The sequence below is a fragment of the Branchiostoma lanceolatum genome, chromosome 3 (genome assembly GCF_035083965.1).
Source record: "Branchiostoma lanceolatum isolate klBraLanc5 chromosome 3, klBraLanc5.hap2, whole genome shotgun sequence".
Classification (NCBI taxonomy): domain Eukaryota; kingdom Metazoa; phylum Chordata; class Leptocardii; order Amphioxiformes; family Branchiostomatidae; genus Branchiostoma; species Branchiostoma lanceolatum.
The window spans coordinates 31,993,324-32,020,564 of NC_089724.1; the positions used below are offsets into that span (position 1 = coordinate 31,993,324).

General features: G+C 42.2%; 1 protein-coding gene and 2 long non-coding RNA genes across 5 annotated transcripts in view; all 3 read right to left on the minus strand.

The window, feature by feature from the left end:
- The window catches only part of LOC136431434 (endoplasmic reticulum-Golgi intermediate compartment protein 1-like), a 32,983-nt gene extending 15,248 nt beyond the window's left edge, over nucleotides 1-17,735 (minus strand). Inside the window, exons 1-4 of one of the 3 annotated variants that reach the window (XM_066422807.1) lie at nucleotides 17,593-17,730; nucleotides 17,298-17,339; nucleotides 7,572-7,633; nucleotides 82-154 (exon numbers count right to left, since the gene is read on the minus strand). In XM_066422807.1, coding sequence (XP_066278904.1) covers nucleotides 82-137 — 56 coding nt within the window. In that variant the 5' untranslated portion in view covers nucleotides 138-154; nucleotides 7,572-7,633; nucleotides 17,298-17,339; nucleotides 17,593-17,730. Of the gene's footprint in view, nucleotides 1-81; nucleotides 155-7,571; nucleotides 7,634-17,297; nucleotides 17,340-17,592 lie in introns of all 3 variants that reach the window. The other 2 variants (XM_066422806.1, XM_066422808.1) reach the window with 2 other exon arrangements.
- LOC136431438 (uncharacterized) overlaps nucleotides 1-22,095 on the minus strand; it is a 150,721-nt gene extending 128,626 nt beyond the window's left edge. Inside the window, exon 1 of the long non-coding RNA XR_010755065.1 lies at nucleotides 21,950-22,095. This is a non-coding gene — a long non-coding RNA (uncharacterized lncRNA). The remainder of the gene's footprint in view (nucleotides 1-21,949) is intronic.
- On the minus strand, nucleotides 13,917-17,291 carry LOC136431436 (uncharacterized). The gene is made up of 2 exons (XR_010755062.1): nucleotides 15,511-17,291; nucleotides 13,917-14,887 (listed from the first exon to the last, which is right to left on the minus strand). It is a non-coding gene; the product is annotated as an uncharacterized lncRNA (long non-coding RNA).
- Nucleotides 22,096-27,241: the final 5,146 nt, after the last annotated feature.

A 27,241-nucleotide genomic window follows, 5' to 3' on the forward strand; every position in this document is an offset into this window, starting at 1 on the left:
TGCTCCTGCAAGTCCTACAACAGATGACAGTTACTTAAAGAAAAACAGTTGTATTTCCTCTCCTTCCCGTCAGTAACTTACATGTCAGACATGATGAAGGCGTGGAACTCGGACAGCAGCAGGAAGATGATGAACATACCGCTCAGAATTGACACTGGACAAAAGGAATAACAAATGTGTCAACCATTTTCTTCTCCCCTTCCACATCAACAGCTACAAGACGAACACCTTAGTAGAATCAGACAGTAGGATACAGTGCGAAATAATGGATGCCTGTCACGTCAGGGGTGTGTACATAATGTACATATTATGTGTTTATCTCTTTTTTTAATTGTTATAATGTTAAGCCAAGCCAAGAAGAAGAGAAGAATTGTTGATATCAATGTCACTCAGGCTACCATTTTTGTATGTCTGCAATCTTGATGTATGAATAAAGAAATGAATTGCAAAAATAGAATTCTGTGTTTTACGTTGTGGTATCACATGTACTTTTACTCTAGCCCCGATGTCCAAAGTTTCTCATTTTTTCTCTTTGGATGAAAATATGGCACCACCTGTCCTGTCACACTAACCCATGTCCAGCCAACATAGCACCACCTGTACTGTCATACTAACCCACATCCAGCCAACATAGCACCACCTGTACTGTCACACTAATCTACGTCCAGCCAACATAGCACCACCTGTACTGTCACACTAACCCACGTCCAGCCAACATAGCACCACCTGTACTGTCACACTAACCCACATCCAGCCAACATAGCACCACCTGTCCTGTCACACTAACCCACGTCCAGCCAACATGGCACCACCTGTACTGTCACACTAACCCACATCCAGCCAACATAGCACCACCTGTCCTGTCACACTAACCCACGTCCAGCCAACATGGCACCACCTGTACTGTCACACTAACCCACATCCAGCCAACATAGCACCACCTGTCCTGTCACACTAACCCACGTCCAGCCAACATGGCACCACCTGTACTGTCACACTAACCCACGTCCAGCCAACATGGCACCACCTGTCCTGTCACACTAACCCACGTCCAGCCAACATAGCACCACCTGTACTGTCACACTAACCCACGTCCAGCCAACATGGCACCACCTGTACTGTCACACTAACCCACATCCAGCCAACATAGCACCACCTGTCCTGTCACACTAACCCACGTCCAGCCAACATGGCACCACCTGTACTGTCACACTAACCCACGTCCAGCCAACATGGCACCACCTGTCCTGTCACACTAACCCACGTCCAGCCAACATGGCACCACCTGTACTGTCACACTAACCTACGTCCATCCAACATAGCACCACCTGGCCGGGCCAGCAATGAGAAAAAAAATGTAATAGTATAAAACTGTAACTTGAACAAGATTGGCAACATAAAAAGATGTTGCCATGGCGACGGTGGTCTCTGTTAACGTTTTCGTTTTTAGCCCACATGCAAATAAGGACCTCGCATAATAAATTGCATAAATCATATCAGTCGATCACCTTCTCTACCAAGATAACACAAGTTGTCCAATGTATGAAAATCTTGTTTTCACAAAAAAAGATATCGTACCATTTCCTCATAAATTATGTAAATGAGGCCCTCTATGCAAGATTTGTGTCTAATAGTGGCCACATTTACTTAATTTCCAAATGGTTCAAAAATGAAATCCCCATCATTTACCACTATGGATTTATAGTATTTGTCATTAATTATGCAAATTAAGTATCAATTTGCATAATTGATATCTATCGATATTTATCTCTTTCTCAGTTACATATGTCATGTGTTTGAGAGTCCTATAATAGAATGCAGCTGATTTATAAACTGTCCTCATTAATTATGCAAATCAGATATTGATTTGCATAATTGGCATATGATTATGTAAATCATCACTTAAGCTATCTACACACCAAAAATTATGATGATCCGTCATCCCCTTCTTGCGTTATTCTGTTTCAAAGTTTGAGTCAAAATCAGCTCCTGCAGTTCCAAAAAAAGCCGCTAGGGGGTCCAAATCTACAGGACATATTTTCCTAACAAAGAGCTATCTACTACTTAAAAATCATGACTATAGCATGTTCAGAAGACGAGATTTGAAAAGTGAAAGTTCCCCTGCAGTACCATAGAAAGTCGCTAGGGGGCCCAAAATCCAATCATTACAAGGTCTCCCACAGACCTACCCACCTACAAAATATGAAGACAATACATCCAGGCATTCTTGAGTTATCGTCCCATGGACTTTCACATTCCTGTACAATTCCTAGAATTCTTGCAATCTGCACACAATATAGTAAAAATTTGGCTCGCCCCTGAGGCGTCGCCAAAAAGAAAACAGCCGGGAGGAGTTTGCATAGGAGGCTACAGCCAACATAGCACCACCTGTTCTGTCACACTACCCCACATTCAGCCAACATGTCAACACCTGTACTGTCACACTACCCCATGTCCAGCCAACATGACACCACCTGTACTGTCACTCCAACACACGTCCAGCCAACATAGCACCACCTGTACTGTCACACTACCCCACGTCCAGCCAACATAGCACCACCTGCACTGTCACACTAACCCACGTCCAGCCAACATAGCACCACCTGTCCTGTCACACTAACCCACATCCAGCCAACATAGCACCATCTGCACTGTCACTCCAACACACGTCCAGCCAACATAGCACCACCTGTACTGTCACACTACCCCACGTCCAGCCAACATAGCACCACCTGTACTGTCACACTAACCCACGTCCAGTCAATATAGCACCACCTGTCCTGTCACACTAACCCACATCCAGCCAACATAGCACCATCTGCACTGTCACTCCAACACACGTCCAGCCAACATAGCACCACCTGTCCTGTCACACTACCCCACGTCCAGCCAACATAGCACCACCTGTACTGTCACTCCAACACATGTCCAGCCAATAAGGCCCCACCTGTACCGTCACACTACCCCACGTCCAGCCGACATAGCACCACCTGCACTGTCACACTAACCCACGGGCAGCCAACATGGCACCACCTGCACTGTCACACTAACCCACGTCCAGCCAACATAGCACCACCTGCACTGTCACACTACCCCACGGGCAGCCAACATGGCACCACCTGCACTGTCACACTAACCCACGTCCAGCCAACATAGCACCACCTGTACTGTCACACTCACACTACCCCACGGGCAGCCAACATGGCACCACCTGTACTGTCACACTACCCCACGTCCAGCCAACATAGCACCACCTGCACTGTCACACTACCCCACGGGCAGCCAACATAGCACCACCTGTACTGTCACACTAACCCACGTCCAGCCAACACTCTGGACTTGGCCCTGCACTTGGCACTTGGCCCTGCGTATACATCCTAAAGGGAAACGTGCAGCATCTTTGACTTGCCTACGCTAGACGCCCGGCATCGCGACCTATGCCTCAACTTTGCATAGAGACTGAGTCATTCAGGGACTGGTTTCCACCTACCTGGGGCGAAATCAGTTCAAGAGACACTAGAAACAAGAGTTCCACGACCTCATATCTCTATGAACAATTCTATTCATGCAAATGATTTACACATTTTCATAATATATGCTTGGCCATAAACACCTTTATCTAACTTACACATGTTGCAATATTGACAGTCCTATAATTTTCCAATTAGATGAATTATGGTGTCTTTGCATTAATTATGCAAATTAGGAATTTATTTGCATAATTGATATCTGTTGATGCTCTGCTTTCCATAAACTACATATGTTACATGTATTTGAGTCTGATAATGGCAAACACTGCAAATATAGAATTTCCTCATTAGCTATGCAAATTAAGACACAATAAGCATAATTTGCACTTCATTATGTATATCTCTGTCTAAGCTACCTGCATACTAAGTATCATATTGACAGTCCTATAATTTTCCAATTTAGATGAGATATGGTGTTTTGCATTAATTATGCAAATTAGGAATTTATTTGTATAATTGGTATCTGTTGATGATCCACTTTCCATAAACTACATACGTTACATGTATTTGAGTCTAATAATGGAAAACACTGCAAATATAGATTTTCCTCATTAGCTATGCAAATTAAGTCCCAATTAGCATAATTTGCACTTCATTATGTATATCTCTATCTAAGCTACCTGCATACTAGATATCATGGAAATCCGTTGTTCCTTTGTTCAGTTATTCTCCTAAGAAGATTTTCACAAAAACGCCCCTGCAGTTCCAGAGGAAGCTGCTAAGGGGCCCAGACCTACACCACTTCTTTATTATATCACAAGCTATCTGCCACCCAAAAATCAAGACCACAGCACGTCCAGGTCAAAAGATACAAAAATTGAAGTTCTGCTACAGTACCAAGGTCACATACCAGGGGGCCCAAAATCGACCTTGAATTTCGGCTTCACAACATCTGCCCACATACCAAATATCATTGTAATCCATCAAGAGGCTCTTGAGTTATGCTGACTGGAATGGTGCGGAAACACAAACAAACAGACAGACAAACAAACAGACAGACAGACACACCCAAAACTATATCTCCATTTTTCATGGAGATAACAAACACCTTCTGGCCGCCATAAGAGCAAGGACAAAAAGATACCAGAACAGTCCCATACCATTCATGACGAACCTACTAAACGAACAGACTCAGTAACAGATCTCCGAAATATTGATTGTAATGATTGCCAGCTATAGAATTTACCCCGTTACTTAGTATATACACTGTATATAATAATTATCTCCATAAAAAATGGAGATATAGTTATCTCCATGAAAAATGGAGATATAGTTTTGGGTGTGTCTGTGTGTTTGTTTGTGTTTCCGGACCACTGTAGTCAGCATAACTCAAGAACCGCTTGATGGATTACGATGATATTTAGTATGTGGGCAGGTGTTGTGAAGCCGAAATTCAAGGTCGATTTTGGGCTCCCTGGTATGTGACCTTGGTACTGCAGCAGAAATTCAATTTTTGTATCTCTTGACCTGGATGTGCTGTTGTCTTGATTTTTTGGCGTCAGATAGCTTGTGGTGTAATGAAGACGTGGCGTGGGTTTGGGCCCCCTAGCAGCTTGCTCTGGAACTGCAGGGGCGTTATCGTGAAAATCTTCTAAGGAGAATAACTGAACAAAGGAACAACGGATTTCCATGATATTTAGTATTTAGGTAGCTTAGAAAGAGATATACAGAATGAAGTACAAATTATGCTAATTGGGACTTAATTTGCATAGCTAACGAGGAAAATCTATATTTGCAGTGTTTTCCATTATCAGACTCAAATACATGTAACATATGTAGTTTATGGAAAGTGGATCATCAGCAGCTACCAATTATGCAAATAGATTCCTAATTTGCATAATTAACTGAAAAACACCATATCTCATGTAATTGGAAAATTATAGGACTGTCAATATGATACTTAGTATGCAGGTAGCCTAGACAGAGATATACATAATGAAGTGCAAATTATGCTAATTGTGACTTGATTTGCATAGCTAATGAGGAAAATCTATATTTGCAGTGTTTTCCATTATCAGACTCAAATACCTGTAACATATGTAGTTTATGGAAAGTGGAGCATCAACAGATACCAATTATGCAAATAAATTCCTAATTTGCATAATTAATGCAAAATACCATAATTCATCAAATTGGAAAATTATAGGACTGTCAATATTGCAACATGTAAGGTAGATAAAGGTGTTTATGACCAAGCATATAGTATGCAAATGTGTAAGTCATTTGCATGAATAGAATTGTTCATGGAGATTTGAGGTCGTGGAACTCTTGTTTTGGGTGTGTCTGTCTGTCTGTTTGTTTGTGTTTCCGCACTACTCTAGTCAGCATAACTCAAGAACCTCTGGATGGATTTCGATGATATTTGGTATACTGGCGGGTGTTGGGAAGCCAAAATTCAAGGTCAATTTTGGGCCCCCTGGTATGTGACCTTGGTACTGCAGCAGAGCTTCCGTTCTGGTATTTTTTGACCTGGACGTGCTATGGTTTTGATGTTTGGGCGGCAGATAGCTTGTGATGTAATAAAGAAGTGGTGTAGGTTTGGGCTCCCTAGCAGCTTGCTCTGGAACTGCAATGGTATTATTTCGAAAATCTTCTAAGGGGCATAACTGAAGAACTGAACAACGGATGTCCATGATATTTAGTATGTAGGTAACTTAGACAGAGATGTACACAACGAAGTGCAAATTATGCTAATTGGGACTTACTTTGCATAACTAATGAGGAAAATCTATATTTGCAGTGTTTTCCATCATAAGACGCAAATACATGTAACAGATGTGGTTTATGGCAAGTGGAACATCAACAGATACCAATTATGCAAATATATTCCTAATTTGCATAATCAATGCAAAGGGCCATTATTCATTTAAGAGGAAAATGATAGGACTGTCAATATTGCAACATGTGTAAGTTACATAAAGGTGTTTATGACCAAGCATATATTATGTAAATATGTAAGTCATTTTCATAAACAGAATAGTTCAAGGATGGTAGGAAGGAAGAAAGGAAGGAAGGAAGGATGGTAGGAAGGAAGGTAGGTAGGAAGGAAGGAAGGCAGGAAGGATGGTAGGAAGGAAGGAAGGTAGGAAGGAAGGAAGGTAGGTAGGAAGGAAGGTAGGAAGGTAGGTAGGAAGGATGGTAGGATGGAAGGAAGGAAGGTAGGAAGGAAGGAAAGAAAAAGGAGGAAGAAAGGATGGTAGGAAGGAAGGAAGGCAGGAAGGAAGGAAGGTAGGAAGGAAAGTAGGAAGGAAGGGAAGAAAAAAGGAGGAAGGAAGGAAGGTAGGAAGGAAGGTAGGAAGGAAGGTAGGAAGGAAGGAAGGAAGGAAAGAAAAAAGGAGGAAGGAAGGTAGGAAGGAGGGAAGGTAGGAAGGAAGGTAGGAAGAAAGGAAAAAAAGGAGGAAGGAAGGAAGGATGGTAGGAAGGAAGGATGGTAGGAAGGAAGGATGGTAGGAAGGAAGGATTGTAGGAAGGAAGGAAGGAAGGAAGGTAGGTAGGAAGGAAGGAAAGAAAAAAGGAGGAAGAAAGAAAGAAAGGTAGGAAAGAAGGTAGGAAAGAAGGTAGGAAGGAAAGAAAAAAATGGTAGGATGGTAGGAAGGAAGGAAGGAAGGAAGGAAGGTTGATTATGCTTTTGACAAGACAAAAGAATATATCAGCAAAGGCTAAAAATATTTCATGGAGATATGAGGTCGTGGAACTCTTGTTATGTTTGTATTATAAATCCGACGTATCCGTCTTCAACCTACCTGTTTTAAGGTAGTGTTTACCTGTGATTTTATAATGTATTTGTTGTTTGAATAGGAAGATTGCCTAATGTCACAAGTTTTTAAGAAAAAAATGTAAAAAGTATGCAATTCAGCCTATAGCTGCAAGGTACTTTGCATATCTGATCAAAATGATCAAATAAAACCATTCATTCATTCATTCATTCAACACGGCACCACTTGTACTGTCACACTAATTACCCTTGTCCAGCCAGCATGGCACACCTGTACTATCACACTAATTACCCACGTCCAGCCAACATGGCACCACATGTCTCACCTAAAGCTCCAGTTAAGGTCGGCTGTGTCAGGTCTTTGGGTATCTTCCTGTAGATGTCAAACCTGTCATGCACAAAATGGTTGTTAAAATGTGTTGTTATCTTCGCCGAGTACTATAGTACTTGGGGTAGATTATGTTTTCGGTTGAGCCAGCTGTTTGGTGGGTCTGTATGTATGTCAAGAGCATAACTCAAGAAACCTTTGATGAATCTTTATGATTTTTGGTAGGTGTGTAGTGGTTGTGCAAAGGAAGGTCAAGTTCAAAAATGGTTTACCTTGCGTTTTTCAACAGTACTGCAGCGGACTTTTAATTTTTGTGCGTTTGTATGTAGCCGAAAAAAGTGACGGAAACGTTGATGGCTCTTCATGATTTTTTGCAGGTGTGTAACGTAACATGACCTATTTACGTGCAGAACCTATTTACGTCCGGTTTGGCTCATGTCCACATGCCGCGGTGTATTATGCCAAAGCCTGTTCTCATGAGCAATAAAGTACATCATAAGTATGATCCTTAGCCATCTCTTTAATTTTTGCACAGCAAAACATAATGGCCATGCGTTTACCACGTGAACGCCACGTGCCGCGCATGTGGGGGAAATTTACAGATAAACATTGTTTTTTTTCCATCGCCTTAAGCAAGTGGCCGGACAGACATAGTAATTTTACTATCATTTGTCTGCAGACTACTTTGGGCAGTTACTGTGCATTTTTTTCTGGTCTATGTTCTTCAAGCAGAGCGCTAGAAGGGAAAAGATTCAGAAGTGGACGATAATGGGTTACCCTAGCACAATTCTTCATCATATACCTCAGTATAAATACATGCTCGCACGGCGTTAAACAGGCGGAGAAAAACGTACAGACCATGCATTTTCTTTTTAGAAGAGCTGATATTTCTGCCCATGGGTTTGAAATTTGGCTCTGTCCGCGCGGTTTTAAGATCAATACGTTTTGAATAAATCGGACGTTAATTGGTTATGTTACGTTAGATGTTGTGGAAACAGAGATCAAGTTCAAAATTGGTTCTCCTGGCATTTTCCGTCGGTACTGCAGCGGGCTTTGTGTGGAAGTGTAATTCTTGTGGACAACATAACTCAAGAAGCTGTTGATGGATCTGTATGATATTTAGTGGACGCGTAGGGTTTACGGAAAGGAAGGTCAAGTTCGATAATGGGCCTTCTAGCGAGTACCTAAGGTACTGCAGCGGAGCTTCAAAATTTAGTGGCATATTTTCTGAAAGTGCTATGGTCATGATATTTGTGTGGTAGATAGTTCATGTCACAAGAAGTAAGTTCTGTAAGTTTGGGCCCCCTAGCGGCTTGTTTAGAACTGCAGTGGGTGTTTTTGTTTTGACATTCGGACACGTATTACATGAGAAGGGGTGAAGAGATTGTCGTGAAATTTTGTATGTATAGAGCTCAGATGGTGCTTTACACAATGGATGTCTAATTATAGAAAACAGGAGCTAATCTGTATAATTAGTAAGGATAATTGTAAATCCATTACATTCCATAATGGGGCGTGTGACAGTGTTCCCGAAACAGGCCAGCAGAAGGCCTTGCCTAGAAGCATAAATAAACAGATGGTGTACATAAATAAACAAATGGGGCAGTCTCACTACAATTCAAACAGATGTGAGGGTCCTTTTTTTTTTAAAGTGTTCAGTTTCTGCATTTTTGTCAAACACACGGTTGGAGACATAACGGAAAGGGAACAAAATAGAAAGCCTTACAAAACACCTAAAAACATGTGAATAACCAGCCGGACCAACTCCTCTGCTCAGAGAGTACACTGCTAGGTATTACCTAGCACCGTATGGAAAAGTAACATGTACTATGTCTTGCAAAATGTGTATGATATGGAATAATGATTTATTCTATTCATATATATTGACTGTACCATCTAATTATAACATTCAATTTTTTTGATGACCAGTTATAACATATATCAGCACACTATACACATATACTAGTCCTGTACCACCAAATGAGTTTTATCCCTATCTAGACTGGACTCATTCTTCCCCCCCCCCCCCATCATAACTTTCAAACGGTATGGTGTATGATCAAGTTTGCAGGGGGTGATAAGCATGTAAATATTAATTACTCTCCACAATAAGCCTTGATTATTTGGCGAAGATAATGTGTTCGTGGAACTCTGGTTGCCATTAAATTGATCCAGTCTATTCAGAAATCTGAGGTAATTCTATAGCCTCGGTCCAAAGATTTATTAAGCTTATTTCTCAGAAGCAATGTAATGTAACTCCTATTTATTAGTATAAAGGACATGCTAGAAACATGTGAGCAACTAACTTCACATGTAGGCAGTGAATATATTATGTTAAATCTAGCACACAGGCTTTGCTTTACACTAAATTCAGGTGCCAATTACGCTTTTTGTTGAATGCTCTGATTACGCTCTTGTGCGTTACTTGAATAAATTTGTCCGGTCCAGCTATCAATTACATGTACGTGGAATGAAAATGGCTGCTTTATAATGCTCTTCAGGGGAGACGCAAGAGTTAGCGCTTGTCCCTACACCCCACGGTGGGAGAGCAAAGTAAAAACAAGTGTCTAAAACTTTAAATCTTGCAAAATCCTTTTTTGGTGGGATTTTTGTCTGTAATCTGGGCAGTATAGGAGTGGCTGTGGTATGATATTCTCTGTATTTGTTGAATTAGTTCAAATAAATGGTCTGTGTCCCTGTGGTGTAGTGAGGTGACTCCAAAGTCGCGTTGCGCAGTAGAGTGCAAAACATTTGAATACCTTTTTAGTCCCTACTTAAAATCTTTAAACCTTTCTTTTCCTTGAAATTTTTTGCCCAATCTGGAGACTTTTTTGGTTAGAGGGAACAGGTAGGGTCTTAGCTTTCCCATTTTGGTTGGAATTTGTTTAGTTTGCCATTTTAGTTGGCATAAAGATAGATGTGAGTTGTTGGGTCATGCGGAGGGATACAACAGAAATCTGGGGTGAAAGGTTGGGTTTCCTTGAAACTGGCAGCTTTCCTCGGAGTTTGAGCCGTACAACCCTCTGTTTTCTTTGCATGCTTATGAACTAAACCCTTGTGACTTTCCAGTGAATTTTTAAGATGGAAGTTTGGGTTAGTACTTTTATATTCACCAGGTTGCATTATTTAAGCCAGTAGGTACCCATGTGAGTACTAGTAATGAGGCTGTTGTAACACACTCGAGGCACCTCCTCGAACACGGGACCCCCATTTTTCGTCTCTTCCAAAAGACAGTGCAGTTCTGATAAGGATACCCTTCCCTGGATTTGATCCGAGATCTCCCGGATCCAACTAATTGGAAACAGGAGGCTCAACTGCGAAGCCGCTACCAATTGAGCTACAGGGACATTTATGAAGCCTTGTTTCAGTGTATCTTAACATGCTTTCCTATGGGCAGCCATAACTTAAGGTCTCATTCATGAGTTTTTTCGCCCCATAGGCTTACATGTTATAAAACGTGTTTTACATGGGCGCGTTCGTAATGAAGCTATAAGAAATGCACCAATGTCATTCATTCTCTGTTGAGCTCATGTACCCTAGATCATGTGAAAAAATTGCCAACTACCAGTTGGCATACAATACCTTTTTATGGCAATTACAAACGGCACTTTGCTACACCCCCTAAATAGGCACTTTCCAGCTGAACGCGATCGACCGAATTACCGCCAACGTCCGGCTGTGGACGTCCGACCTCGCGCGCGGCTGCCAAACTTTACCTCTTAATTTCTTCAGTTACAAACAAGCTTTCATCAGTTTGACGCTTGAGATAGGTTGGGCTGGCTAAAAGGGAATTTCCCACCGATATACACACACGTTCATGCAGCCGTTCATTTTTTGGGGCACGGACTCTTTCAGGGTACCCACTCGGAGTAATACAGAAATGAGACCTTAAAGGTCAGCCCTAGTGGTCTGCGCTTCTGGTACTTGCCACATCTGGTTCAAATTCAAATTACTTGGACCAGAAGGCCCGGGTTCAAGCCTCGGGTAGGACACTTCTGGACAAGAGGCACATTGAGTCATACCAAAGACTTTATAAAAATGGTACATACTTCTGAAACAGTATGGAAGAGTTAAACACTAGTCTCCAGCCAGACCCAATTGTTGCAAAGACCGTATCCAACTGGCAGAAGGAGTTTTTATAGCAACTGGGTGCCTAACGACTTCCCTGGCTGACCAGGAGCTTCTCTGGCTAGCTTGTTCGATTTTAGCACCGTGGAGATCTGCCAGACAACTTCCGTGGCTGACCAGGAGCTTCTCTGGCTAGCTTGTTCGATTTTAGCACCGTGGAGATCTGCTTGGAGATTAGTTAAACACACTCCTACTGCAGTGATTGCACCCCAGTGTGGCCCAGGGCTATGAAACGGAGATGGGCACCGCCCTATACACCTTATGGTGCGGGAGGATTTTAACTTGAACTTAACTCTACCTTGTGGGCTTTGACACCCCCATGATATAGTGGGATGGTCTTCAAGTGGGTGTCTGAAGCCTGTAGGAGGGTCTGCATGCCCTTTTTCGTTAAGCGTAAGCTACGAGCGATTTTAATTCACCATTAATTGTTGCCGGCCGCCCTGAATTTACCGTTAAGCGTTATCGGTATATTAATCGTGAAGCGTTACTGGTCGTTTTAATTCTACGTAGCGCGTTATTTGTCATCCTGAATTCAACGTTAAGCGTTATTGAGTAATTCCTCGTTACGCAGGAAATAGCGTTTCAGTGAGTCAAGATTTCAACATTTTCTCCGGAGAGCACGCGGGTCCGGCGAAAATATGTCGGGAGGGCGCCCCCACCCCCAAAAAATTCAAGCTGAAACACGTGCACTTCTGTCTGTTTTTCACTCTACCAGCAAAGGTTTCCCCTCAAAATTCAGGAAATTAAGCGTTTCACGGTTCAAGATCTTAAAATTTTCCCGGCCGGGTGCATGTCGGGCCTTCGTCGAAAAATATTGTCAGGAGGGCGTCGCCCCCCCAAAGCTCAAGCTGAAACTCTTCTGTATTTTTTCACAAACAGAGATATCATTAAACTTAACTTACATCACCAGTAATATTTGACCGTCGAAATGCAAGAAATAGCGTTCAGCGTGTCAAGAATTTTCCCCCGGAGCATGTCGCAGCTCCAGCGAGGTCTCAAAGATCAGGCTGAAACTGTTCTTTATTTTTTTTACAAATAGAGATGTCATAAAACTTAACAAAATTCCCCCTCAGAATGTAGGAAATAGCGTTTTAGAGGGTCAAGATTTCAGAATTTTCCGGGACACCCCTATTATTGTCGCGATCAGGAACATTTAGTCCCACCATTACGAAATTTCCAGTCGCTGCCGATTTTAAAGGGTTCGGAGCAGGCGTGAAAGAATGCATGGCGCACCAGGTCTCTTGCCACAAGATCAAGGCGACGAGTGGCAATCAACCGTCGTCTTCAGGGGTATCTCATGTTCTAAATCTGCTGAATTTACCGTTAAGCGTTGTTGGCCGGCCTGAATTTACCATTAAGCGTTATCGGCCGGCCTGAATTTACCGTTAAGCGTTGCCAGGACCCCCCCATGCAGACCCTCCTGTAGGACCTATCCAAGGGATCTGATTGGGGGGGGGGTATCTGCAGACTAGCTGTATGAACTTGTCAGGAATGCATCTGATGACAGTTGACATACATGTAACTGGTTATCATTTGAGGGTTAGTTTTTGTCGTCTGATGTTTTGATTCCTGAGATAATGATACCTTCTTTTTCTTCGCTTCCCCATACTGGCATATATTGTAATTTTTTAGTCTCCCCTATATAAAATGACATGCAGGCCATATTCATGATATTGTCTGCAAGTGGTTTTCACAAATCAAAAATCACATGCATGAATGAAGGTCAGACATCCTCCCTTTATCAAAGACACATAGACAGACATATAGACAAACTAGACTGGCCGTCATTTGCTTTAAGAGCAAATTCAGCATGTTTCGCCCATACTCCTCCTCATGCAAGAAGTGGGCTGTCCCAAAATAACTCCTGGGCAAATCGAAATATTACCTGCATGTTGGAAGGCAACATTTGCGAGAGCATCATACTTTACCAATCTCCCTCCCGATGCATAAATTGACTGTTCCAGAATCACCCGTGCAAAAACAAAAATTTCAAACTCTTTATATCTTTTTAAACTTGGTGTCATCTGATAGGTATTTGTGAAAGAAACAGAATGTTTTTTGTTTCAACAAAATCGGACATACCGTTAGCGAGTTACGGCCATTCAAAGGTCTGAGAATTAGTCCTCAAATTCTCCGGAATCCGTAAAAAAACCGTTAAAATGTAATATCTTAAAACTGTCATAACTCAGTAATAATTCACAATAGAAGCACCAAATAAGCTGCATTCTCTTTATTTACAATGATATTAACAAGTCCTTAAAGCTTGTAGCTTTGCCTTCATCGTTTCTTTAGATTTCTCATCTCAAAATATCACCAAAAGTGGGAAAAAAATGGACATGGGCACAGGACATCTTAAATATGCAAGATTGCGATATCTCTGTAACCGTACAATATACAAGGAAACAACTTGGCATACATCATCTGTAACATGCTGAATCTAAATATGGCGGCCATAAAATCTATACATCTGCTTCAGAAATTATGAATTATGATGAATAATTGATTTCCTGAGGTAATAAGATGTGCATCCGCTAATTAAATATGCAACTTGCATATCTTCCTTATACTTGAAGATACACCAAAAGAAAAAAACGTGGTACACAGAGGTTTAGACACATGCTGATTCCAATTTTAGCCTCAAAAATATAATCTGATCCAGAAATATTGAACTACATGTATTACCCAATGCTATATATTTACATTTGTACACACTGATATCATTCTTTGTACAATCTGCAATATTGGTCCGACAATTCAATATCCAGCATTCATTTCATTTCTTCCCCTTTTTTCACTGCAGGACTTTCGTTTCTTGTTGCAGGGCAGTTGAGTGGCAAAGTACATGTATTTATTGTATTGTACATGTATTATATTTCAATTTTACGGGAATCAGACAACTGGATCATGGAACAGGTGGCCATTGCTTCCCTGGTCTGGAACTATTTCTACAGTTGAATCAACTACAAAAGCTAAATCTACTTTTTGTATGGTTTCTCTATCCAGCTGAGATAACCAAGGCACACATGCTGATCACTACAAGGGTAGAAGTTACTGAAGTTCTCTTTCGTTATGTACCAAAACTACAGTTATTTACGGCAAATAGAAATTATATCTAGTCTCGTCTTCTAGTTCACTGGCAGTTCTGTTGGTTCTTCATCACTTTCCTCCTCTTCACTCTCTTCATTCCTGTGTCAAAAGAGAAAACGTCTGTTGAAATTCAAACTATATAATACATTCATGGCAGACACACATTTCAAACAATCTATGATGAGATAAATATGAAACTTGGATACTTAGGTACTTTATTTCCTCCATTAGCTACCATACAGTAGTACTGCGTGGTAATTGCATACAATAATAAAGGCTATCATTCATTATAAATGTAACAACTTAATAAACTTAACAGACCAGCATAGTTCTGTCAAGTGAGGTTTATACTTCTACTCATAAAATAAATTACAACGGAAACTACGACTCGAGTAGAGGGCAGCTGGGCATCCCCGCCGCCCCCCTCCCCTAGCAGTGACGTCAGAAGGTGAGGATAGCAAGTACAGTTTTCTGCATTTTAAGTTTAGATTACGGCACTAGCAACAAAAAAAACAGGAACCAAATGCATCCATAGGGCGTTGAAAATGATTTATAGTAATCATACATGCAACCACTGGCACGAAAATCCACGTATTAAAACGGCAAATTCAAATTATTTGAGCTCCCATGCGGCATACAAAAACAATCATGCGGTCAAATTTGACATAAAAATAACCAAAAACCCACATAAAACTACGTAAAGACTTGGAAAAAGACATTACCTGGCATTTGGGTAATAGAAGTGCCCGTATTTTGGCCCGATGCCGACGTAATCGGCTCCGAACTACAGCGGTCTGTAGCGCCCAGGCCGCCGTCCACCATCTTGCTTCCTTCCCAAAACTGGCTCGCAATTTTAAAAGTATTTTAGTAAATCCTTCACAGATATTGAGTTAAGAACCTTCTTTAACTACTGGTATAAAATAATAAGCGATTTTTGACCGTTATGTATCAGATCGTACGCCTTGAATTTGGCGCATTTTTCGGTTTTGACGGGGCCGGAGAACAAATTTCGGGATCTGCGCCACCCCTACTACACTGCGAGACGCCAAGAGCTTCTTACTGCAAAGGCTTGCGTGTTTACCTGCAACATGACCTCAGGTAACCAGAAAAGAACTCATGTTCTTTGGCCAGCAGCAAATGGAACGCCCGGAACCTTAGATAGAACATGGATTCTTAGATAGAACATGGAACGGGGACAGCACTTTTGACCCGTTTTTGGTCTGAAAATGGGTCCAAAAGTCCCCCATACGAAGCATTTTGAAGTGATGTACACCAGAAATGTGATTGAAGTCCTGTAGGGACATGTCCCAGGCACCCTTGTGCCGAATTCCAGGCCATTTGCTTGTAATACCAGGGCACAGGAGCCAAAAATATAGAAATTGCCTAAAAATGCCCCAAAAAAACTCCATAAAAATGATTTTAAGGCCTGTTTAAAAACAATTAAAAAAGGGCCTTTGGGTATTTGCCATCTTTACCTCCATGCCAAATTTCAGGTCGGTTGGGTAAGAAATGGCGGAGTAGTAGCCATTTGAAGATTTGTCAGGAGGAGGAGAAGAAGAAGAACCAGACAACTAGAAAGGCCGTCATTTGCCCCTGAGCAAATACAGCATGTTTAGCCATACTCCTCCCTATGCAAGAAGTGGGCTGTCCCAAAATAACCCCTGGGCAAATCGAAATATTAACTGCATGTAGGAAGGCAACATTTGCGAGAGCATCATACTTTGCCAATCTCCCTCCCGATGCATAAATTGACTGTTCCAAAATCACCCGTGCAAAAAAATTCTCTCTACAAGTTCTGCGAGACGCCAAGAGCTTCTTACTGCAAAGGCTTGCGTGTGTACCCGCAACATGACCTCAGGTAACCTGAAAAGAACACATGTTCTTTGGCCAGCAGCAAATGGAACGCCCGGAACTTTAGATAGAACATGGATTCCTTGGCCAGAAGCAAATAGAACATGGAACGGGGATACCACTTTTGACCCGTTTTTGGTCTGAAAATGGGTCCAAAAGTCCCCAAAACGAAGCATTTTGAAGTGATGTAAACCAGAAATGTGATTGAAGTCCTGTAGGGACATGTTCAAGGCACCCTTGTACCGAATTTCAGGTCACTTGCTTGTAATACCAGGGCACAGGAGCCAAAAATATAGAAATTGCCTAAAAATGCCCCAAAAAACCTCCATAAAAATGATTTTAAGGCCTGTTTCAAAGCAATTTTAAAATCACCTGAGGGTATTTGCCTTCTTTACCTCCATGCCAAATTTCAGGTCGGTTGATTAAAAAATGGCGGAGTTGAATCCATTTGAAGATTTGGCAGGAGGAGAAGAAGAAGAAGAAGAAGAACGTGAACAAAAACAATATGTTGAGCCATACTAGGTATGACTAAACATAAATACAATATGTTGAGCCCATACTTATGGGCTCAACATAACAAGCCAAAAACAAAGCTTCGCTCCCTTGGGCCATATGGGGTGAAGTAATTATAAAACAACTAGCATTGTCTGAAACTTACCTTGAGGATACCTTGAGGATTCATCGGTGAAGTAGGCCAGGCCTGTGTTACACATGGTAACTTTACACATGTTACCATCATTTACTATAACGTTAGGTTTATCTTTTCCAAATATTTCTTGAAACAGGACACAGTGCTCATTCGTTTCAATTACTAATCATATTTTTCATTAGGTTTGCAACCGGACACGACATAATAAGCCAAGCCCTCTGTTGTTGCCATGTTGTAGGTTAATTCAAAAGCATGTATCAAACCACCTTGCAACGATCAAATATTTCCCCTTCAAGTTTCTCACCTTCTGACGTCGAACGGCATCTTAAGATCTCAGGTGTGTGGCTGTGGAAGATGTAGAAAAAATCTCAGGCGAAGACAATACAGGTGTGTTTCTGTTGTGGTTTAGATTTTACCGGCACGCCTCTCCTAACCCGGAAGTGATGCTGTGCGCATGCGCCCCACCGTGTGGCATGTGATTGGACACTGATAATTATCTTCAAGCAGATGTAAGGTCCTACCAAGGGGTCCCACATTTTACGCAATTTTTGTGGCATTTTTTCCTCTAGGGAGAAGCGAAGGGGTGGAAAAGGCGAAAACTAGAAAGACTTGGAAAATGTCGCAAAAACAAACGCATAAAACACAAGTCGGACAGCCTAATGGAAGTGGCTACTGACAGGATGATCCTGTCAGCAGTACAAAAAAATGCACTGCTCAGCTGACAGGATCGTCCTGTCAGCAGTTTAAAAATTTGCACTGCTGGCAGGATGATTCTGTCAGCAGTGCAGTTTTTTCTACTGCTGACAGGATCATACTGCCAGCAGTGCAGATTTTTCCTGTCAGCAGCGGAAATTTTTCTACTGCTGACAGGATCAATTTCAAAATGTAAATTTCCTGATAAAAAGCCAGTGTTTGCCTCAGCAGCTATTCCTCCATAGATTAGAAACGTACTACAAATGAGTCATAGTCATACTACTTAGATCAAAATCACACGTGTCTATGAATTCATGGGATTTATTGAACATGGCAAAGATTCAGTAATCAATATACCCTGTGGGAGGGGGGGATTGCTCAACTCTGAACAACAGGCACTAATAAAATTTCTAGCGAGGTCAACGCCCACACTGCCGGTCCTTTGAAATGCAAACTAGCCAATTAACGCCAAACTGCACTACTGCGCTGTAGACATACGAATTCAGGCCGGAGGTGGAGTCTACTGTCCAGACGCTGTTAGGCCTGAGGCGTTCTGCCGTCTGTCGCTGTCAATTCTGTCAGGAGAATCAGGACAAATGGTCTCTTATCGCGGTCTTCATTTTCAGGGCCGTATTCTTGGAAGAGGATTTACACACGCCCTGTAGCACTTCGTGAGGGTCTGCAGGGTTTGCGGAAAAAGCTGGCCCTGTCTACCTGGCCTGTCTACCCTGGCTATCTACCCTTTTTGGACCCCAAGGGCATGCATGGGGGTTTTGCATCTGTTCGAATTTTCTTGAGGAAAACCTGGGTCAGTGGCAATCCCAGCTGTGGGTGGGCTGGCTCATACTGTTGGAGGATAGGGACAGTTATGAGCAACTCCACCAACACTGGAAGAAAATCTATTATTGATAAACAAACATCTAAGTGTACAATAAAATGTACTAGCATTGTTACACTAGATAGAAGAGGTGTGATGGGGTACAGGATAAACAAAGAAACCTGATAGGATGGTTTGCGGGAGCAGCAGCTGCTAAAGATTTCGTAGTTTCTGAGCTACAGTAACCCCCAGGAGTGTCAGACATCTGTTGTGAATTTAGCTGTTGTGACAAACAAAGGTCCTACATGTATTGTTGTCTGGCTCATCCTACCAGTTTCATTTGCTTCCCTGTATTACTTTCTACTTCAATTTTGTTTAACATTTCAGGAACATTTTATTGTATACATGTACTTGGAACTTTTTTTTCCAGTCTTGGTGGAATTGCTTTACCAGCTTCACCCACACCCCCGCCCCAACCCAATTGGCATTGTTTCCATCCAGCTCACACACATCTGGAATCACATTGACCCAGTTTTTCCTCAAGGAAATTCCATTAAAGCCCAAACCCCCATGCATACCCTTGGGGCACAAAAAAGGTAGACAGCCAGGGTAGACAGGCCAGGTAGACAGGGCCAGCTTTTTCCGCAATCCCAGGGTCTGCATGCTCAGTAAGGCAGGTCCTTTTGATTTCGCGTTATTCGTAGGGAGGAGGCGAAAATTTCCCGTAAGTCGTAGCCACTGTATTTCGCGTAAACGTAATAAAGCCGACTTTCCTCCATTTTTGTACGCGGTCCGTCTTGGAGAGCTTGCTTTCGGGTGAGAAGTGTTGGTCGACTCGATGAATTTCATCTTCGTTGGGATCTATTACCTCCCGTAGTAACCGCCCTCGGGCTACCAACAAAATCCTTGCCGGGAGGGCGGGGCTGTACCAAATCCACATAAACTCGCCCCGCCCATCCTTTAACTATTACAAATGCGCTTGGTTTGATTTGATGATATTTACATCAGAGCAGGGGTGTTAACAATCCACAACTTGACCGTCATTGGCTAATTGTCGATGACGTTCGGTGACCTGCTAGCAGCCATATGATTGGACCTCGCTAGAAAATTACTGCCCGACGTTTAGAGAACACGGGGGTTGGTTAAGCCACGGTCACACTAAACTCACGTCGTACCTACGATGGCGTTTCTTCCGTCATGACAGCGTTGTAAGTCGTAAGTTTGGGAAAAACCGGGTGCAATAGTTAACACATACAAAGTGGTGGTCACATATAACGTAGGTACATCGTACGATGGGTTTTTTGAGTGTACCTAGGTCAATCGCAGGTAAATCGCGGGTAAATCGCACGTAAAAGTAGCCATCGCCGAGCGTCCTACGCTGGAAAATGCAGCTAAAGATGATTTTGAACATGTTCAAAATGTTGCTTCCGTCGCCGTACGATTTTTATTGCCCCCAATACAGACTTCACTACGGCCTTCTTTTTATACCAATGAGGTGAAAAATTTATACATTTCGACCTTGTTCTGATGGTTTCAGTTTTCCCTGATATTGTCGATGTTGTTGAAAAGTGCAGCCACCAGAGCACTGTGGCAACCGTTGTACAGCGCGCCCGCTGAAGAGCCTGCTTTCAAGGCTACGATTTTCCACGTGTCAGATCGAGTATCGCGCACAGGTGATGCATACGATTGTTTCGTGGCTATACACACGTGGGTTCAAAATCAGATCAGACCTCATTCCCCGAAGAACCTACCCAAGGACTTATGGCGTGACTTCTGTGATGAGAACTAGTCTGGTCTTACGCTATCTGAACAGCAGCACAACCAGCAGGACGACTAGAACTGAGTTTTTCATTGATATCAACGATTGCTTTATGTTGTAGACATATTATTATCCTGTATTTCTTAACGAAAGAAAGATACTAAAAAGACTGAAACTTTCATTTTGCAGTTTATTGCCGTCACATGCACTTCACTTTCAGAGAAATCCATATATCAGTATCGCACTAAGGATATGTATCAAACCATAAAGAAATGTTGTGCTCCATGATCAGTTGGAATGTTTTCGTTTCACCTTCGTTTTATTTCTTTACTTCTGATTGGTTGTTTAAGGCAAATTACTGTAACGTTTTTTATACATTCGAAAACAAAACTGAATAAGGAGGCGTTCTAATGCATTAAAAGAATAAGGATGCGATGCAACAAAACGTTATTTTGTCCAAGCCATTCGCCCCCCCCCCCCCCCCCCGCACATTTCGCATCTCATCCAACATCCATGCCCTGGGGACAACTTGCCCCTCTGGCCCCTCTTCATCCAAGCCTATTGAGCTGTATCTGCAGCCACACCAGCTTGATTCTTTCTGATGACACGTGCACACATATGAGATGAGCGACACGTGACAAATCGCACGACGCCGGAAAATTTTGAACATCACCCGACGCTCTGCGATAGCTAATTTTACCTACGATTTACCTGCGATTTACCTGCGTTGTACGGAAAATGCATCGCACGTGCATCGTAGGTACGACGTGAGTTTAGTGTGACCGGGGCTTTACTTTGTAAAGTCCATTTCTCAAGACTCTGTTCAAACGATTCGGCTTTCAGCATACAAAGTCAGTTGTGACGACGAACAGCTATTAGTGTTACTTGCACGTCAAGTCATTAAGGATTTTATGCACAACGATCCCGTGTAAAACTGTAAAACTCCTACCGGGCGCTAGAGACACACGGCGGAGAATTTAAGTATACGCGTAACTCATGGCTAAGGCCACAGCAAGTAAATCTTATGGATGACATCCACCGCAGACTCCAAAATTAATGAGTCTTGTTAGACAAGAATTGAGGCGACGAAGTATGATATCATGACCAACAGGTCTTTTATTCCTGTATTCAACCAATGAGGTTTCATGTATAATATAAAACCTCTTTGATTTAATGTAAACATGTCCTTGTAGATGTGTATACCTCTCAATAGACTAACTACAACAAATGCAGAAAAGAGCTTGTTGTACCATCATCTGAAGCAACTACACTGGGAATTCGTATGCAATGAAACACCTTGTGTATACAGCTCAATCAACTAGACCCCCCCCCCCTTGTTATTTTACCATCATGGGCAAGAACTACACTGGGTATTCATATGCAATGAAACACCTTAGACTGTCAACGTTTACGACATATTTGCCAATTTTTGGCATGTTGACCACCGTCGGAGGGCAATGAAATTTCTTGTTTTTTATTTCGAAATCAGGCGAAAATCAATGAGCGCGCTGATGTCATCCATAAAAATTACCTGTTGTGGCCTACGTTCAGCGTAGAATCTAGAAAGCTCAATCTGATGTCGCCGCGGCTATGGTTGGAGTAACCGGGCATCTATTATAGTCTACCGTGGATTGCAGTGATAATCTCTAACCTTAGCGCCCGGGAGTTTTACACGGGATCGTTGTGGCAAACTACCGCGGCAAACTACTTGCGCGATTTAGTATGAACGGGGTCTAACAGTTACCGGGTGCCAAAGATAATCTTAACAGGGAAAACGCCTTCCGCCCCGTAGAGCGCCCGGCCTATTACGCCCTGCCTATTAAACGACAATCTATAGTATTCTATACTAATTATCTCCTTGAAAAATGGAAATATAGTTTTGGGTGTGTCTGTCTGTCTGTTTGTTATCTCCATGAAAAATGGAGATATAGTTTTGGGTGTGTCTGTGTGTGTGTTTGTCTGTTTGTTTGTCTGTTTGTGTTTCCACACCATTCCAGTCAGCATAACTCAAGAGTCTCTTAATGGATTATAATGATATTTGGTATGTGGGCGGGTCTTGTGAAGCCAAAATTCAAGGTTGACTTTTGGCCTCCTGGTATGTGACCTTGGTACTGCAGCAAATCTTAAATTTTTGTATCTTTTGACCTGGACGTGCTTTGGTCTTGATTTTTGGGTGGCAGATAGCTTGTGATGTAATAAAGAAGTGGAGTAGGTTTGGGCCCCCTAGCAGCTACCTCTGGAACTGCAGGGGCGTTCTTGTGAAAATCTTCTAAGGAGAATAACTGAACGAAGGAACAACGGATTTCCATGATATTTAGTATGCAGGTAGCTTAGATAGAGATATACACAATGAAGTGCAAATTATGCTAATTGGGACTTAATTTGCATAGCCAATGAGGAAAATCTATATTTGCAGTGTTTTCCATTATCAGACTCAAATACATGTAACGTATGTAGTTTATGGAAAGTGGATCATCAACAGATACCAATTATGCAAATAAATTCTTAATTTGCATAATCAATGCAAAACACCATATCTCATCTAATTGGAAAATTATTGGACTGTCAATATGATACTTAGTATGCAGGTAGCTAAGACAGTGATGTACATAATGACGTGCAAATTATGCTAATTGTGACTCAATTTGCATAGCTAATGAGGAAAATCTATATTTGCAGTGTTTTCCATTATCAGACTCAAATACATGTAACATCTGTAGTTAATGGAAGGTGGAGCATCAACAGGTACCACTTATGCAAATTAATTCCTGATTTGCATAATTAATGCAAAAAGACAATAATTCATCTAATTGGAGAATTATAGGCCTTTCAATATTGCAACATATGTGTAAGTTAGATAAAGGTGTTTATGACCGAGCATATATTATGCAAATGTGTAACATATTTGCATGAATAGAATTGTTCATGGAGATATGAGGTCGTGGAACTCTTGTTTGTCTGTTTGTTTGTGTTTCCGCACCATTCCAGTCAGCATAACTCAAGAGCCTCTTGATGGATTACAATGATATTTGGTATGTGGGCAGGTGTTGTGAAGCCGAAATTCAAGGTCGATTTTGGGCCCCCTGGTATGTGACCTTGGTACTGTAGCAGAACTTCAATTTTTGTATCTTTTGACCTGGACGTGCTGTGGTCTTGATTTTTGGGTGGCAGATAGCTTGTGATGTAATAAAGAAGTGGTGTAGGTTTGGGCCCCTTAGCAGCTTCCTCTGGAACTGCAGGGGCGTTTTTGTGAAAAACTTCTTAGGAGAATAACTGAACAAATGAACAACGGATTTCCATGATATTTAGTATGCAGGTAGCTTAGATAGAGATATACACAATGAAGTGCAAATTATGCTAATTGGGACTTAATTTGTATAGCTAATGAGGAAAATCTATATTTGCAGTGTTTTCCATTATAAGACTCAAATACATGTAACGTATGTAATTTATGGAAAGTGGATCATCAACAGATACCAATTATGCAAATAAATTCCTAATTTGCATAATTAATGCAAAACACCATATCTCATCTAAATTGGAAAATTATAGGACTGTCAATATGATACTTAGTATGCAGGTAGCTTAGACAGAGATATACATAATGAAGTGCAAATTATGCTCATTGAGACTTAATTTACATAGCTAATGAGGAAAATCTATATTTGCAGTGTTTGCCATTATCAGACTCAAATACATGTAACATATGTAGTTTATGGAAAGCAGAGCATCAACAGATATCAATTATGCAAATAAATTCCTAATTTGCATAATTAATGCAAAGACACCATAATTCATCTAATTGGAAAATTATAGGACTGTCAATATTGCAACATGTGTAAGTTAGATAAAGGTGTTTATGGCCAAGCATAAATTATGAAAATGTGTAAATCATTTGCATGAATAGAATTGTTCATGGAGATATGAGGTCGTGGAACTCTTGTTCCAAATTAGGTAACGTTAGGGTTGGAGTTATCTGGACATGTACTTGATGTAAAACCCCGGTTACACAAAGCCGAACATGGCCTCCCGACTCTGCCCCGACCATGGTTTGAGTAATTCGGGAGTGATTCGGCCGGAGCTAGGTCGACTGAGACGGCTTGCGTTCGGCTGAGTCGGCTGGTGTTCGGCTGCGCCAGCCGAATGTTTTGAAAATTTCAAAACCTTCCGCTCTGAACGGTGGGTCTGGAATGGGTTGGCTGGTGTTCGGCGCGGTCGGCTGGTGTTCGGGAGTAAGTCAGCAGTAAAATTAGAACCTCAACCACGCCAGAACCACTGCTGACTTACTCCTAACTAGTTTCCAACCTACCCATAACTCACCATAAGGCCGTAGACAAATCTCTGCTAACTCATTCCCAACCAAACTGACTACTACCAGAACGTGGGCGAATCACCCCCGACCTTCACACGACCAAAAACAGATAAGAAAGCTAAAAGCCGTATTTAAGCTTACCGTGATCCGAATTCGATCTCTTGGTGATTTTAACAACATGGAAGAATGGATTATTTCTATTAAAGATGAAAATGACCCCTCTTTTGAAAGTCACTGAATATGTCCATTTCAATTCGTGAGAGGGTTAGCAACCGGTCGGGAATTAGTTAGGAGAGATTCGGCTCAGAGAGGTCGGGATGGTTGGGAGTAGGTTAGAAAGCATTCCGGGCTTGGTTGGTGGTAAACCGTGTATTGGTTAGGACATGGTTGGGACATGTTCGGCGCATGTTCGGGGCATATTCGGCGCACGTTCGGCGCCAAAGATAGGCGTGGCCAAATTCTGGTCAGACTGCTCCCGAACTACCGCCGACCCGAGTCGGCTAGCGTTCGGGAGCCATGTTCGGCTATGTGTAACCGGGGCTTAAAGCCCAGGTTACACATAGCCGAACATGGCCTCCCGACTCTCCCCCGACCATATATAGTTAGAGTGATTCGGCAGTGATTCGGGAGCTAGGTCGGCTGGCGTTCGGCTGAGTCGGCTGGCGTCCGGCTGAGTCGGCTGGTGTTCGGCTGCGCCAGCCGAATGTTTTGAAAATTTCAAAACATTCGGCTCTGGACGGAGGTTCTGGAATCGGTTGGCTGGTCTTCGGCTGGTGTTAGGCACGGTCGGCTAGTATTTGGCTAGTGTTCGGCTGGTGTTCGAGAGTAAGTCAGCAGTAAAATTTACATCTTAGCCACGCTATAACCACTGCTGACTTACACCAAACTAGTTTCCAACCTACCAATAACTCACCCCTAGGCCGTAGATAAATCTCGGCTAACTCATTCCCAACTAAACTGACTACTACCAGAACGTGGGCGAATCACCCCTGACCTTCACACAACCAAAAACAGAGAAGAAAGCTAACCTTGATCCCAATTCGATGTCTTGGTAATGTTAACAACATAGAAGAGTGGATTATTTTGATCAAAACTTAAAATGAAGCCTCTTTTGAAAGTCGCTGAATGTGTCAATTTCAATTCGTGAGAGGGTTAGCAACTGGTTGGGAATTGGTCGGGAGAGATTCGGCTAGAGGTCGGGATGGTTGGGTGTAGGTTAGGAAGCATCACGGGGCTTGGTTGGGGTTAAACCGTGTATTGGTTAGGAGATGATTGGGACATGTTCGGCGCATGTTCGGGGCAGATTCGACGCATGTTCGGCGCCAAATATAGGCGTGGCCTAATTCTGGTCAGACTTCTCCCGAACTACCACCGACCCGAGTCGGCTAGCGTTCGGGAGCCATGTTCGGCTATGTGTAACCTGGGCTTAACGTTCGAACGCGTTGATACGCGTACGTTAACGCATGTTGAAATTTCGCGGTTAACAGGACATTAGAGACAAATCACCACGCATCGGTCGGTTACGCCCAGATGATCACAGATAAAATTGTAAAATATCCAGTGAAACACCAATATCTGTTGGTACAGTAGCATATGCCAACAACTCTTTAAAAAAAAGGAAAATCCTGTAAACAATAAAAAATCTGCACTACTGACAGGATCATCCTGTCAGCAGTAGAAAAATTTGCACTGCTGTCACTGCCTGTCAGGATCATCCTGTCAGCAGTACAATTTTTTTCTACTGCTGACAGGATCATCCTGTCAGCAATGCAGATTTTTCCACTACTGACGGATCGTCCTGTCAGCAGTGTGAACTTTTCTACTGTTGACAGGATCATCCTGCCAGTAGCCTTAGGCACAGCTAATTGGAGCTCATAGCTCAAACAGGCCGAGGGTGCCGAAAAAAAAATGCCACAGAAGTCGCTTTTGAGCCACCTGTTTCACTGCTCATCTTGACATCTTGTCGGACTGGTTTCTCGGATGTGCAAGACTCTCTCCCTCTATTTCTTCGTATCCTCCATAGCTCTAGAAATGTCTTTTTTGAAGCACAGCATGCATCCATGCATGGTTGTTGAATGTAACGTTCTGTTTCACTACACTGGAAAGAAACATACCTATTAGAAAGTTTTATCACAACTACTCGATGACAAGCTTTGCCCAGTAGAATTGCAGTTGAACCACTCGTGTAGTTATGGCACAGTTGTTACTCTGGTTTTAGATTTTCGAAGAAAACTTGCTTTTTACTGATGATTAGTGGGTTGGGTTTCACGTTTTAGTGGCTACTTGTACCGAAGCTCTCTACATTCTAGGTGGATCCTTGGCGTAACAATATCGAAAGTTAGGAATACTAGACGTAAGTATGATAGAATACA